General features: G+C 36.9%; 1 protein-coding gene across 1 annotated transcript; it reads right to left on the reverse strand.

Annotated features, from left to right (window-relative positions):
• Positions 1–8,883: 8,883 nt before the first annotated feature.
• Positions 8,884–9,852, reverse strand: LOC133043180 (olfactory receptor 4C11-like). The gene has a single exon (XM_061124010.1). It carries the CDS (start codon positions 9,850–9,852, stop codon positions 8,884–8,886), a length of 969 nt encoding a protein of 322 aa, XP_060979993.1.
• Positions 9,853–16,285: the final 6,433 nt, after the last annotated feature.

Raw genomic sequence — 16,285 nt, forward strand, 5'->3', positions numbered from 1 at the left:
TTTACTGTAGCAGATGTGATTAATAAAAACTGTGAAGTATTAGCCTTGAAATTCTCAGAATCTAAAAAAAAAAAAAAATGCATATAGAAATGTACTAGAATTCATTGCAGAATTCACAAGTTTCCATTTCCACACTGAGCTTTTTCTCAAGATAAAGAAAGAATATAAACTTCTGGGTACAATGAAAGTAAAACAAATTTAGTACTCATAATAAAAGTATTAACTTGTAAATAGAAATAGAAGTTTTAAATAAACAAAAATACTCATATTGAATTTTCTATATGTATAAAAATACAAATAAGAAATCAGACAAATCAGAAAATTTCTTTTTTTTTTTTAATTATTTTTTTTTCCAGTGGGTTTTGTCATACATTGATATGAATCAGCCATGGATTTACATGTATTCCCAATCCCGATCCCCCCTCCCACCTCCCTCTCCACCCGATTCCTCTGGGTCTTCCCAGTGCACCAGGCCGGAGCACTTGTCTCGTGCATCCCACCTGGGCTGGTGATCTGTTTTACCATAGATAGTATACATGCTGTTCTTTTGAAATATCCCACCCTCACATTCTCCCACAAAGTTCAAAAGTCTGTTCTGTATTTCTGTGTCTCTTTTTCTGTTCTGCATATAGGGTTATCGTTATCACCTTTCTAAATTCCATATACATGTGTCAGTATGCTGTAATGTTCTTTATCTTTCTGGCTTACTTCACTCTGTATAATGGGCTCCAGCTTCATCCATCTCATTAGGACTGGTTCAAATGAATTGTTTTTAATGGCTGAGTAATATTCCATGGTGTATATGTACCACAGCTTCCTTATCCATTCATCTGCTGATGGGCATCTAGGTTGCTTCCATGTCCTGGCTATTATAAACAGTGCTGCGATGAACATTGGGGTGCACGTGTCTCTTTCAGATCTGGTTTCCTCAGTGTGTATGCCCAGAAGTGGGATTGCTGGGTCATATGGCAGTCCTATTTCCAGTTTTTTAAGAAATCTCCACACTGTTTTCCATAGCGGCTGTACTAGTTTGCATTCCCACCAACAGTGTAAGAGGGTTCCCTTTTCTCCACACCCTCTCCAGCATTTATTGCTTGGAGACTTTTGGATAGCAGCCATCCTGACTGGCATGTAATGGTACCTCATTGTGGTTTTGATTTGCATTTCTCTGATAATGAGTGATGTTGAGCATCTTTTCATGTGTTTGTTAGCCATCTGTATGTCTTCTTTGGAGAAATGTCTGTTTAGTTCTTTGGCCCATTTTTTGATTGGGTCATTTATTTTTCTGGAATTGAGCTGCAGGAGTTGCTTGTATATTTTTGAGATTAATCCTTTGTCTGTTTCTTCATTTGCTATTATTTTCTCCCAATCTGAGGGCTGTCTTTTCACCTTACTTATAGTTTCCTTTGTAGTGCAAAAGGTTTTAAGTTTCATTAGGTCCCATTTGTTTAGTTTTGCTTTTATTTCCAATATTCTGGGAGGTGGGTCATAGAGGATCCTGCTGTGATTTATGTCGGAGAGTGTTTTGCCTATGTTCTCCTCTAGGAGTTTTATAGTTTCTGGTCTTACATTTAGATCTTTAATCCATTTTGAGTTTATTTTTGTGTATGGTGTTAGAAAGTGTTCTAGTTTCATTCTTTTACAAGTGGTTGACCAGTTTTCCCAGCAACACTTGTTAAAGAGGTTGTCTTTTTTCCATTGTATATCCTTGCCTCCTTTGTCAAAGATAAGGTGTCCATAGGTTCGTGGATTTATCTCTGGGCTTTCTATTCTGTCCCATTGATCTATATTTCTGTCTTTGTGCCAGTACCATACTGTCTTGATGACTGTGGCTTTGTAGTAGAGTCTGAAGTCAGGCAGGTTGATTCCTCCAGCTCCATTCTTCTTTCTCAAGATTACTTTGGCTATTCGAAGTGTTTTGTATTTCCATACAAATTGTGAAAGTATTTGGTCTAGTTCTGTGAAAAATACCGTTGGTAGCTTGATAGGGATTGCATTGAATCTATAGACTGCTTTGGGTAGAATAGCCATTTTGACAATATTAATTCTTCCAATCCATGAACACGGTATGTTTCTCCATCTGTTTGTGTCCTCTTTGATTTCTTTCATCAGTGTTTTATAGTTTTCTATGTATAGGTCCTTTGTTTCTTTAGGTAGATATACTCCTAAGTATTTTATTCTTTTTGTTGCAATGGTGAATGGTATTGTTTCCTTAATTTCTCTGTCTGTTTTTTCATTGTTAGTATATAGGAATGCAAGGGATTTCTGTGTGTTAATTTTATATCCTGCAACTTTACTATATTCATTGATTAGCTCTAGTAATTTTCTGGTAGAGTCTTTAGGGTTTTCTATGTAGAGGATCATGTCATCTGCAAGCAGTGAGAGTTTCACTTCTTCTTTTCCTATCTGGATTCCTTTTACTTCTTTTTCTGCTCTGATTGCTGTGGCCAGAACTTCCAACACTATGTTGAATAGTAGTGGTGAGAGTGGGCACCCTTGTCTTGTTCCTGATTTCAGGGGAAATGCCTTCAATTTTTCACCATTGAGGGTGATGCTTGCTGTGGGTTTGTCATATATAGCTTTTATTATGTTGAGGTATGTTCCTTCTATTCCTACTTTTTGGAGAGTTTTAATCATAAATGAGTGTTGAATTTTGTCAAAGGCTTTCTCTGCATCTATTGAGATAATCATATGGTTTTTATCTTTCAATTTGTTAATGTGGTATATTACATTGATTGATTTGCGGATGTTAAAGAATCCTTGCATTCCTGGGATAAAGCCCACTTGGTCATGGTGTATGATTTTTTTAATATGTTGTTGGATTCTGTTCGCTAGAATTTTGTTAAGGATTTTTGCATCTATGTTCATCAGTGATATTGGCCTGTAGTTTTCTTTTTTTGTGGCATCTTTGTCTGGTTTTGGAATTAGGGTGATGGTGGCCTCATAGAATGAGTTTGGAAGCTTACCTTCATCTGCAATTTTCTGGAAGAGTTTGAGTAAGATAGGTGTTAGCTCTTCTCTAAATTTTTGGTAGAATTCAGCTGTGAAGCCATCTGGTCCTGGGCTTTTGTTTGCTGGAAGATTTTTGATGACAGTTTCGATTTCCTTGCTTGTGATGGGTCTGTTAAGATCTTCTATTTCTTCCTGGTTCAGTTTTGGAAAGTTATACTTTTCTAAGAATTTGTCCATTTCATCCAAGTTGTCCATTTTATTGGCATAGAGCTGCTGGTAGTGGTCTCTTATGATCCTTTGTATTTCAGTGTTGTCTGTTGTGATCTCTCCATTTTCATTTCTAATTTTGTTAATTTGGTTTTTCTCTCTTTGTTTCTTAATGAGTCTTGCTAATGGTTTGTCAATTTTGTTTATTTTTTCAAAAAACCAGCTTTTAGCTTTGTTGATTTTTGCTATGGTCTCTTTAGTTTCTTTTGCATTTATTTCTGCCCTGATTTTTAAGATTTCTTTCCTTCTGCTAACTCTGGGGTTCTTCATTTCTTCCTTCTCTAATTGCTTTAGGTGTAGAGTTAGGTTATTTAATTGGTTTTTTTCCTGTTTCTTGATGTAAGCCTGTAATGCTATGAACCTTCCCCTTAGCACTGCTTTTACAGTGTCCCATAGGTTTTGGGTTGTTGTGTTTTCATTTTCATTCATTTCTAAACATGTTTTGATTTCTTTTTTGATTTCTTCTATGATTTGTTGGTTATTCAGAAGTGCGTTATTTAGCCTCCATATCTTTGAAGTTTTAACAATGTTTTCCCTGTAATTGAGATCTAATCTTACTGCACTGTGGTCAGAAAAGATGACTGGAATGATTTCAATTTTTTTGAATTTTCCAAGACCAGATTTATGGCCCAGGATGTGATCTATTCTGGAGAATGTTCCGTGTGCACTTGAGAAAAAGGTGAAGTTGATTGTTTTGTGGTGAAATGTCCTATAGATATCAATTAGGTCTAGCTGGTCCATTGTGTCATTTAAGGTTTGTGTTTCCTTGTTAATTTTCTGTTTAGTTGATCTATCCATAGTTGTGAGTGGGGTATTAAAGTCCCCCACTATTATTGTGTTACTATTAATGTCCTCTTTCATACTCGTTAGTGTTTGCTGTACATATTGCGGTGCTCCTATGTTGGGTGCATATATATTTATAATTGTTATATCTTCTTTTTTGATTGATCCTTTGATCATTATGTAGTGTCCTTCTTTGTCTCTTTTCACTTCCTTTATTTGAAAGTCTATTTTATCTGATATGAGTATTGCGACTCCTGCTTTCTTTTGGTCTCCGTTTGCATGAAATATTTTTTTCCAGCCCTTCACTTTTAGTCTGTATGTGTCTCTTGTTTTGAGGTGGGTCTCTTGTAGACAGCATATATAGGGGTCTTGTTTTTGTATCCATTCAGCCAATCTTTGTCTTTTGGTTGGGGCATTCAACCCATTTACATTTAGGGTAATTATTGATAGGTGTGGTCCCGTTGCCATTTACTTTGTTGTTTTGGGTTCACGTTTATACAACCTTTCTGCATTTCCTGTCTAGAGAAGATCCTTTAGCATTTGTTTAAGAGCTGGTTTGGTGGTGCTGAATTCTCTCAGCTTTTGCTTATCTGTAAAGCTTTTGAATTCTCCTTCATATCTGAATGAGATCCTTGCTGGATACAGTAATCTAGGTTGTAGGTTATTCTCTTTCATTACTTTCAGTACGTCCTGCCATTCCCTTCTGGCCTGGAGGGTTTCTATTGATAGATCAGCTGTTATCCTTATGGGAATCCCTTTGTGTGTTATTTGTTGTTTTTCCCTTGCTGCTTTTAATATTTGTTCTTTGTGTTTGATCTTTGTTAATTTGATTAATATGTGTCTTGGGGTGTTTCGCCTTGGGTTTATCCTGTTTGGGACTCTCTGGGTTTCTTGGATTTGGGTGGCTATTTCCTTCCCCATTTTAGGGAAGTTTTCAGCTATTATTTCCTCGAGTATTTTCTCATGGCCTTTCTTTTTGTCTTCTTCTTCTGGAACTCCTATGATTCGAATGTTGGGGCGTTTCACAGTGTCCCAGAGGTCCCTGAGGTTGTCCTCATTTCTTTTGATCCTTTTTTCTTTTTTCCTCTCTGCTTCATTTATTTCCACCATTTTATCTTCTACCTCACTTATCCTATCTTCTGCCTCCGTTATTCTACTCTTGGTTCCCTCCAAAGTGTTTTTGATCTCATTTATTGCATTATTCATTTGTAATTGACTCTTTTTTATTTCTTCTGGGTCTTTATTAAACAGTTCTTGAATCTTTTCAATCTTTGTTTCCAGGCTATTTATCTGTAACTCCATTTTGTTTTCAAGATTTTGGATCATTTTTATTATCATTATTCTAAATTCTTTTTCAGGTAGATTCCCTATCTCCTCCTCTTTTGTTTGACTTGGTGGGCATTTTTCATGTTCCTTTACCTGTTGGGTATTTCTTTGCCTTTTCATCTTGTTTAGATTGCTGTATCTGGAGTGGGCTTTCTGTATTCTGGAGGTCTGTGGTTCCTTTTTGTTGTGGAGGATTAACCCAGTGGGTGGGGTTAGACGATTGGCTTGTCGAGATTTCCTGGTTAGGGAAGCTTGCGTCAGTGTTCTGGTGCGTGGAGCTTGATTTCTTCTCTTTGGAGAGCAATGGAGTGCCCAGTAATGAGTTTTGAGATGGGTCTATGTGTTAGGTGTGACCTTGGGCAGCCTGTATGTTGATGTTCAGGGCTATGTTCCTGCGTTGCTGGAGAATTTGCATGGTATGTTTTGCTCTAAAACTTATTGGCTCTTGGGTGGTGGTTGGTTTCAGTGTAGGTATGGAGGCTTTTGGACAGTCACTTATTACTTAAAGTTCCTTGTAGTCAGGAGTTTTCTGGTGTTCTCAGGTTTTGGGCTTAAGTCTCCTGCCTCTGTGTTTCAGTTTTATTCTTCCTGTAGTCTCAGGACTTCTCCAACTATACAGCCCTGATAAGAAAACTTCTAGGTTAATGGCTAAAAGATTCTCCCCCATTAGGGACACCCAGAGAGGTTCACAGAGTCACATGAAGAAGAGGAGAGGGAGGAGGGAGATAGAGATGAACAGGAGGAGAAAATGGGGGACTCAAGAGGAGAGAGACAGATCTACACAGCTGTCTGTTCCCAGAGTGTTCTCCGTAGCCCAGTCACCTACAAAGATTCACAGAATTGGATTGGGAAGAGAAGGGGAAAGGAGGAAATAGAGGTGTTCTGAGGTAGAAAACAGAGAGTCAAGATTGGGAGAGAATAATCTTCGGTTTAAAAATAGGGCTTCTCTTCTCTTTTTTTTTTTTTTTGTAAGGTTATAGTGTATTGGAAATGAAAATTAAGGAGTAGTAGAGGAGTACTAGAGGACTTTAAAAGAAATGAGAGAAAAAGAAAAATAGAAAATAGAAGAGAAAAAGGAAAGAAAAAAAAGGAAAAAAGAAAGAAAGAAAAAGAAAAAAAGAAAAAAAGAAAAAAAAAAGAAAGAAAAAAAAAATTTTTTTCCCCCTAATTAAAAAATCGTAAAAGTCTATGGAAATGAAAGTTAAGGAGTAATGGGGGAGTAATAGGGGATTTTAAAGGAAAATAAAAGAGAAAAAATAAAAAATAAAAAAAAGAAAAAAAAAAAGAGAGAGAGAAAAAAGTAAAATTATATCTAGGAGTTTCTCTGGAGCTGTTGCGGTCAGTGTGGGTTCGGCTCAGTTTCAGATAGCTCCTCGTTCCAGCTTACGCTTCTCGATATCTACAGGTCCCTTCCGGTGTAGTCAATGTTTCCTAGAGGGATTTTAATCTGTTGCACCAGTCCCTTCTGAAGCGGTTCCCTTTGTTTATTTGGCTTCTGTTTGCCGGTCTCTTCAGAGCCTCATTTCCGCCCTGACACAGGCGGGCGGAGGTGGACTCTTATTCAGGTAGCTAGTTCCGTCGCTCCGCGGGGAGGGGCTTGCGCTGCCGGGACGGGCTGGTGCCGCGGGGACGGGCTGGCGCTGCCGGGAGGGGCCGACGCTGCCCTCTCCGTCTGCGCTGCTCAGGCTCCCGGCTGTTCTCTATGGAGCGCGCCCCGCGCTGCGCGAGGTTCCAGCCCTCGGGTGTTCCACAAAAGCGCGGAAGGAAAAGCTGCACCTGCTCTCTGTGCCTTCCCCGTCAGAGCGGTCCAGGCAGCCAGGGGCTCGGTGGGCGCACTCTCCCCAGGTGTGGCGCGCCCCCTCCCCTCCGCGGACCCAGTCTCAGTTTCCGCTGGCGCCAGTCGGGTGCGCGCGCCTTCTGCCCTCCGCGTCCCCAGCCCCAGTCCCCGCCCGCGCCGGTCGGGTGCCTGCGCCCTGTGTCTCGCCGCGACCTTCCCCTCCTCCCTGCCTCCTGCCTCCGGCGGGGCTGGGCCGGTCCGCAGCCTGCGAGCTCCTCTCTGGACCCTCTCGGTCTCTTTGTTCTGCGAACGGCCGTCAGTGTGTTCGGGCAGGTTAATTTACTCTCTCTCTTTTGGTTTCCCACAGTTCATGTTGGCAACTCACAGAAGCTCCCTCCGATTGTCCTCAGGGCACTCAGGCCCGGACCCTACCCCAAGCAATGCCACCTAAGAGCTCCCGGGACGGATCTCCGTCCTTAGCTCTTTTGTCTCACTTTTTATCTTTTATATTTTGTCCTACCTCCTTTCGAAGACAATGGGCTGCTTTTCTGGGCGCCTGATGACCTCAGCTAGCGATCAGAAGTTGTTTTGTGAAGTTTGCTCTGCGTTCAGTTATTCTTTTGATGAATTTGTAGGAGAGAAAATGGTCTCCCCGTCCTACTCCTCCGCCATCTTGGCTCCTCCTCCCAGAAAATTTCTTAATGACCATGTAATTAGAGACTTCAGTGCTAATGAATGGTGAAAGATGATATCCATCTTCACTGGATACATTTAGTTTTCACCCAAATATCTTAGTCTTTCTTAAGTTACTCTACTTTCAATATTGTCTTAAAACTCACTAAAACAATTCATATATGTGGTATAACTATGTTTCAAAGCCTAAATACCCTCCTCTGGGTTATAACGTTCTTTATTTAATTAACTCTTATTTATACATTTCCTACCATTGACTACATGTACACGTTTCTTTAAAGCTCACATAAATATATCTTCCTTAATTTGCAGCTTCTATGCTATAATCATAATAAAGCAATATTTAAACATACTATTATAATTGGTATGAGTCAAGAGAAAACTTAATAGATCCCTCAAAATAGAAGGAATCATTTTGATAGCAATTTTTTTTTTTTTTACAAAAAGAATGTTAATATGAGTTCAACCCCAATAGTCAGAAGCTCCCTAAGGGAAAAATACTACAAAAGGGTGAATTTTCTCATAATTTTCTATCACTTTTCTAGAACAATTAGGCAAATATACAAAAAACAATTGAACTATAACCCAAGAAAAAGAAGAGAGGTTTCCTAAATTAAATATTTTGTCTTTATAATATGTATATACTATTATTATTTGAACCTCGTGATTTTTACTGAAGTCAGTAAGAACAACCAAGTTAAAGGTCCATGATCGGACATTTGATCACAGTATCTAAGAAATAAACTCTTTGAGACAAAACTATGTCAGGCTGTAGATAAAAGCATATAGTGTAATGTTAAACAGAGAAATCCAGAAATCACCACAAGGGAGGAAAACAGTAGATCAAAACCACAGCGATATTAGACAGACAAGAGAGGCAGAGACAGTAGTGAATAACTAAGACCATGATCTTACATGACTGTGTGTACCTGATGCTGCTGGTTCTACAAATATTTGACTCAATACTAACTAGCATGTGTGGTCACATTGCCCGTTTTACTAAAGGAAATAATCTTCACCCTCTGAGTTAAGATTATAATAACTCCACAATAAAAAGATATTATTGTCTATGAGCTTCTTTTAGATCAATCCAAACTATGAAGAAAACTTTGAAACTTCCCTTCATCTTTTGTCATTGAGACCAACTTCTTGCTCCATAATTTCAACATGGTATTTTTCACTTCTGCATTCCTCAGGGTGTAAATCAGAGGGTTGATCAAAGGTGTTTCAAGTGTATAAAACATAGCTATCATCTTATCCATGGAGAAGGTGGTGACAGGGTGAGTGTATATAAATATGCAAGGGCCAAAGAACAAGATGACCACGATGATGTGGGAGATGCAGGTCGACAGAGCTTTTTTCCTCCCTTCAGCACTGTGGTTTCTCAGAGAATGTAAGATGATAGCATAGGAGAGCATCAGAATGACAAAACTCACTGTAGAGATGGTTCCACTGCTGGACACCAAAAGTAGGTTGGTCACATAGGTGTCTGGACAGGCAAGTTGTAACAAAGGCTGCAAGTCACATAAATAATGGTCAATCACATTGGGACCACAAAAAGCTAAACTCAGGGCCAGAAAAATCTGAGCTAAAGAATGCACAGTGGACCCCACCCAGGCCACAGCCACCAACACACTACAGACTTGATGAATCATGAGGGTCGTGTAATGCAGGGGCTTACAGATGGCCACATAGCAATCAACAGCCATGAGGACAAGGATGAAGATCTCCAGGCAGCCAAAGAAACGGAATGAAAAGACTTGGACTATGTACTCATTGAGAGAGATAGTGACCTTCTTCAAAAGGGAGTCAGCAATCATCCTAGGAGCTATGCATGTAGAGAAGCAGGCATCAGATAAAGATAAATGGAAAAGTAAGAAATACATGGGACTCCCAAGTGCCCTGCTGGTCTTGATGGTAGTAATGATCAGAAAGTTCCCCAACAAGGTCCCCAAATAGAAAATCAAGAAAGTGGCAAACACTATTTTATTCCTAACAGGATCTTGTGTCAACCCAAGCAGAATAAACTCAGCCACATTATTATTCAGCTGCATGATTTTGTAAATGCAAAGAAGGAGTGAGTTTTAAATACTTTATTGGCAAAAAATAAAAAAGAATTAATTCATGGTATGATGTATGATTTTTAGGAATATTTTAAGTAAGATAAGATAAATATTTTTCATCATGGGCATTTCAGTTGTAGTTTCTTAACAAGGCACCTCAACACTTAATTTGTAATGACAACTTCATGGGGTCATTATGAGTCCATTGTAAGATTGTGAAAAGTAAACTTTTCTATAGCACTCTTCAAATACAACCATTTTTGCATTTTATGTGATTCTCATTAATTTTGCCTAATGAATATTAAGAAATACAGCTCCATTATATTAACTTAATTACTTTTCATGTTCATTTAATCAGGGGGGGGGGGAGTATGTTTCAATAGTGTATCAGTTGGCATTTTGGATATATTTTACTGCCTTTGGAAGTTCATAATATAAATGTAAAAATCACAGCCTGGTTTCACCCCCTAAAAATGTCTCCATATATATATATATATATATATATATATATATCACTGTTTGTTATATTTGCTTATAGAAATGTTTATTTTTATTAGTTTATAATATGATCCACTCCATTGTGCATTCCATTCCATATGTGACACCTTCAAAGAGGAAGATAAGGCACTTATAATATTTAAATATAATGTCATTACTTTGAAACAACTTTATGATATTTACTACTTGACATACACTAATGGAGAGAAGTGAACGTTCTTCAGTGGTTGATAATATCGCAAATATTTCCATTTCCAATTTTCCTTTTTCCCATTTCTGAAAACACCCTTCAAACAATGCAAAGTTCCAGAGTTTACATGTAAATTACTAGGGGTATTCACTCAATAGTTTACATGTTTAAACTTCAAATGCTATGCTTAAGCATTTTAGATCAGAGGTCCTTTGAAGAGATGTCAGCAGATAGTTCTTTTCGGGCCTAATCATGGTTGTAATCCCCAGTAGTATTTGTTTTATCTGGGTACCCAGAATCTCCACATTACTGTAATAAAACAAATATTCAGAAGATAGAGGAACATATAATGTTAGTCAAGAGGAACAGTGGATAGTCAGTAACTGCCTATATTCAAACTGTTTTCTGTCTTTGCAAAATCAATGATTACTCAACTTTGAAATATCATTTCCTTCAATGAAGAGTTAGTATTTTTTCATGTGTGGAAAAAATATTATCACTGATTTCACTTCATAGAACAAAATCTTTCCTCTAGGTTTTCATTGTCAATATGATGTTGAAAAGAACACCATTTGCAAGTAAAAATATAAACTGAATGTGACAAATTTAAATATAATTTGGAAAACTCACCCCACTGTATCCATCCTCAGTTCCACCCATATCTTCAGTGCATCATCTTGAAAGCTGTGAGCCACCAAAGCACAAAATGATAAACCAAACAGACAATGATTCTTATTTGTTATTTTTCTCCCCCTCAATAAATTTTTGTCCCCTCAAAGAAGTTGAATCATGTATTATCTTCCAGCAAATCAAAAACTCCTGCTGGGAAAGTGTCAAAGTTATTTAATATTTCTCATTTTTAGAAAATAATCTCTTTAAGCCATGTAATCATTGGCAAAGATCTTAAATAATCAGGGAACTAAGTCTTGGTATTTCAGTCAGTGCAATAAACTCTTCCTTTCCATATGCATTTGAATGAGTGATCCATCATGAAGTAGTTGTACTTGAAAATATGGCCTGTGATTTGTGGCCATTCTTTTGAGTATACAGCTTTTGTATTGTATATTATCAATCTCTTTAAATTGTCCATTTCTAGAATGACCTTATTTATACATTAGGACATACACTTGTAAGATAAATTAAGAATCATTAATACATGTGCTTTTTAACATTATAAATACATGTGTGTGTGTAAGTCACTCAGTCATGTCTGACTTTTTGCAAGTCCATGGACTGACACCTCTGTCCATGGAATTTTCCAGCCAAGAATACTGGAGTGTGTTGCCATACCCTTCTCTAGAGGATCTTTCCAACCTAATAATCAAACCCAGGTCCCCTGTCTTGCAGGCAGATTCCTTACCGTCTGAGCCACCAGGGAAGCCCATAAATACACATGATTAATCATTAACTTGCAAATAGTTGTGAATTTTTATCAAATATTCAATCAATAGTGTATTCAGTAGTCTCCTTCCTTCCTTAACTGTAATTTTATTTCTAGTTACTCTGTCTTGAAACTCAGGACCCAACTGCTAAGAATATCTATGGCTGATTCATGTTGAGGTTTGACAGAAAATGGCACAATTCTGTAAAGCAATTATCCTTTAATTAAAAAAAAAAAAATCTCCTATGAGAGCCATCAGCTATTTCTTTGGGATGAAGGAAATTCTCCAGTTCTTTAACAGCTTCTTTTATAGCTTTTCTTATGCTATCACATACTATGCTTAAAATCAAAACTGTGTGAGCTTCCTTTAGCTTCTTTCACAGAAGGAGAATTTTTGAAGTCTTCAGGATTTTGCTCTCCCCAGATTGAAACCCAATGCCTTGTACAATGTACATGCTTAATAAGTATTTTTAAGCTGAACCTTCTTAGTTACTTTTTGGAATAATCATCTGATTTTTTTAAGTACTATTCTAAAAATGCATTCACATTATTAATTTACTGTAGCCATCTGTATAGTATGTATGGTATGGTGAACAGGTAAATGTGCTCACAATTTATATGTTTGAAAAAACAAAATGAGATAAATTTTAAATAATTTAATCAGCTCAACAACCTGGAGTAGAACATGTTGTACTCAGAACAGCACCACTTGGCCATGTAAGATTTTAGGACTTTGGCATGCCTAAGATGATCATTGTGATTTTTCTACAATTTTTGCATGAATCCTTGGCCCTTCAAGAATGTAAGGACAGCCTTGATATTCTTCCTATCCTTCTAACATCGATGGGTATTTTTCTATATGTCTCTCTGTATGACCATATGTTGACTTTCCCCAGAAGTCAGGTTCTCAAAGGTATCTAACACAAAAATGAGTTGTAATAATCTAGAGACAAAAGTGCACTGATAAAACAGCATTACCTTCTACTAACTACTGCACTTACTTTAAATTTTCAAACAAGTTTAGCCAGTTTTAGAATGGTTAAATATCTCCAAACAGTAATAAAGAGAGTATGTTGAGCTGGGAGCTAAAAGAGACGAGCTGAAAGAAAATCACACAGAAAAGGTGATGAACAAAAGAGAGTGAAACACAAGGTGTCATGTTGATCCTTCTACCTGACAGGGTTGTGTGTGTGCTTAATCGTTCAGTCATGTCTGACTCTTTGCAACCCTGTGGACTGTAGCCTGCCAGCCTCCTTTGTCCACAAGGATTCTCCAGACAAGAATATTGGAGTAAGTTGCCATGCCCTCCTCCAGGGGATCTTCCCAAACCAGGGATTGAACCCGGGTCTCCCACATTGCAGGGAGATTCTTTATGGTCTGAGCCACCAGGGAAGCCTTTCTACTGACAAATCTGTTTTATTGCAGAAGCCACAGTAAAAACTTTGACTTCCTTAGGACTCTCTTAAACTATACCAGCCTCCCTGATTTGTTTATATTTCACTCTTATCTTTAGGAAAATCTCTACATTGATTTAATTTCTATTAAAAATGTACCTTTCTCTGTGGGAAGGTGAACAGATCTACCCAAGGTTCTTTATCCCTCAAAAGCCTAAATTAGAGAAAGATGGAAATTTCCCTCCCACATATATGGCACATTACCCTTCGCCCTCATTATGCAGTTCTTAACCTCCAATTTGTTATGTTTCCTCTGAACCTTCCATCAGGTATAGTTATCCACTGGTTCAAAATAAATCCAGATGAATGTCAACTACAAGCTATATTCCTAAAATGTCATTTTAGAAACATACAAAGAATAATAATTTTCATCTGTGATATACAGTTTCTATTTAAAGCTATCTCTCGGATGTGGAGAGGTTGGCATTCTCCAAGAAGCTTATGCCACAGTCACTATCTGTATTAATTTCTACTTTCTTCTTAAGGGGAAAAAGACATATGGAAATATATTTTTAAATTTGCTAAATTATTCTGCATGATGCCTCTCTACAATCATGTGAGTAGTCTGTCACTTACTCGTTAGAACCCTCTAAATTAGCATCAAGGCTTTCCATCCCTTTTTGAAAACAGCCTTTTCATGGAATGCTGAAAAAATAGTACATTCTAAAGTGAATATTTTAAGACATAACAATGCTAGATATTAGCATCACAGAGAGTAGTATTCCCTAAAGTTTCCCTTTTTTTGCTCATCAGAAACATCCCCAATGTTGTAATAAGTTTAAGTTTTGGTTTGTACTCTTAGCCAGTAAAAGAGTAATTGCCCCTCCTTATACTCAGGAACCAAGTATGGAAAAGGGTTTGAAGGCAATAGGTGCCCCAGGCTGACCAAAGGTACCAGGGAAAAAGAGGAAAATTCAAATGGATGGCAAGGAGGATGACAGAGGAGAGGAAGAAGAAGAAGAAGAAAAAAAATGACTTTGTTAAAAAAAAAAAAGTGGATCACCAAGAAGCTACTCTGCTCCACCTAGTGCTCTAGGGTGCCCCTTTGTTCTTATTCTTGTTCTCTATCTCTTGTAAACTATGTTTAATTACAGTCAGGGGAAGGCACCATGGTGCTTGAAACAAGATTTTATTCTGTGTGCTAGAGCCTTCCTTCACCTAGAAACCACAGATTTGTAGCAAGTAGTCTGAGGATTGAAATGTATATGAGCACTGAGTAGAAATCTCTCTCTCTTTTTTTTTTTTTTTTCTAATTCAGTTCCATTTGTTTTGCTAACTAATAAAGAGACACTTATTAAGGAAAACATCTTATTAAGATAATTTTTCTTCACTATTGAGAAAAGTCACTATCTTTTCTTCCTAATAGAATTGCTGAAAATGTAGACTGGGAAGTCCTGCCTAATTTTACCATAATGGAGACAGCCCAATTAAAAATGAAGTCAACAAAAAAGGAAGCAGAACCAACCAATAGAAGAAACCCATTTTTATAAGTTTTCAACTGTAGAATTCATTCATTTCCAAACAATTTTACCATCTTTCATTTATTCCATTTATATTATTGTTTTGTTCATGTATGCCTGCTCAGGTGTGTCCACTCAGACATGTCTGATTCTTTGCAACTCCCGTAGACTCTAGTCTGTCAGGCTCTTCCATCCATGGATTTTTTCCAAGCCAGAATACTGGAGTGGGTTGCCATTTCCTACTCCATACTGCTTTTTTTGCATTTATGTAAATAATAAAATGAATCCTAGTAAATTTACTACCATCTCAAAAACTAAATATTACCCATAATTAAACATTTTAAACACTTTCCTATCTGCTGCCCACCTCTTCTTAAAAGTAAGAAGTATTTTAATTTTGTCCTAATATATTTTATATTTATATAAAATATATAAATATATATATATATTTTTTCCTTGGCTTTGAATTTTACAGAACTTTACATCTTTTATGTAGACTTCTTGGAATTGCTTTTATTTTTTTCATCCAACAATACTATGTTTTATTTTCGTTGTTGAATTTAGTTGTAAATTCCTTTCTGCTGGCATATCACACTCCATTGTCGGATTATTTCAAAATGTGTTTATTCAATATCCAGTCAATAGATATTTGACTGACTACTATGAACAGTAATTATGAACATAAAAATATGTTTCCTAGGAGTGTAATTAATAGGTTTCAGGATATGCCAGTATTCAGATTTATAAACTAATATAAATTTCAGTAAGGAGGAAGGAGATGCAAATGTGCCAAAAAAGAAGACAAATAGAATATTTGTGAACAGAGTTAAAAACTTTCACATGATTAGCAAAGAGTTAAATAAAAATATTTTCTCTTCTGTTGTTGTTTGAAATAAGAACATTGATAAAATTAAAATCCTCAAAACAACCTGAGTTCATAGTTTTCAATGTCAGTTTAAAAATGTCATTTTTTAACCTCTTTTTCCTTGTTATTTGTAAGATAATTTTTTCAACATTAACGTGATCCAGAGTCCTGTGAAGGAAAGATAATTTCCTTGAGGTAGAAAGATTTATTCTTGTTTATTAAACATTATTAAATTATGTGATCTATACAATTAGATTAGGGGTTTATGATTATGTTTCTATCAATAAAGAGAATATTTATAAAAGCATTTCCATGTGGCTGCATGCTTACATCAGTTACACACACCTTTTAGAATTTAGGAGAAGAGGCATTATAAAGAAGGATCTTAATTAGAGTATTGCATAATATCATAGTTCTTTGTTCAACTGAATATGGCCTGGATTCAAAACCCTAGCCAAGCAGAATAATATATTCTGTTGTTTAAATGATGAAGCGATGTATCATATTTGCTCTTCCATTGATTTGTTAAAGAGCTCTATGAATAGATTAACTTCCAGGACCTTGAATCCTAAGTAA

The sequence above is a fragment of the Dama dama genome, chromosome 22, assembly GCF_033118175.1.
Source record: "Dama dama isolate Ldn47 chromosome 22, ASM3311817v1, whole genome shotgun sequence".
Classification (NCBI taxonomy): Eukaryota; Metazoa; Chordata; class Mammalia; order Artiodactyla; family Cervidae; genus Dama; species Dama dama.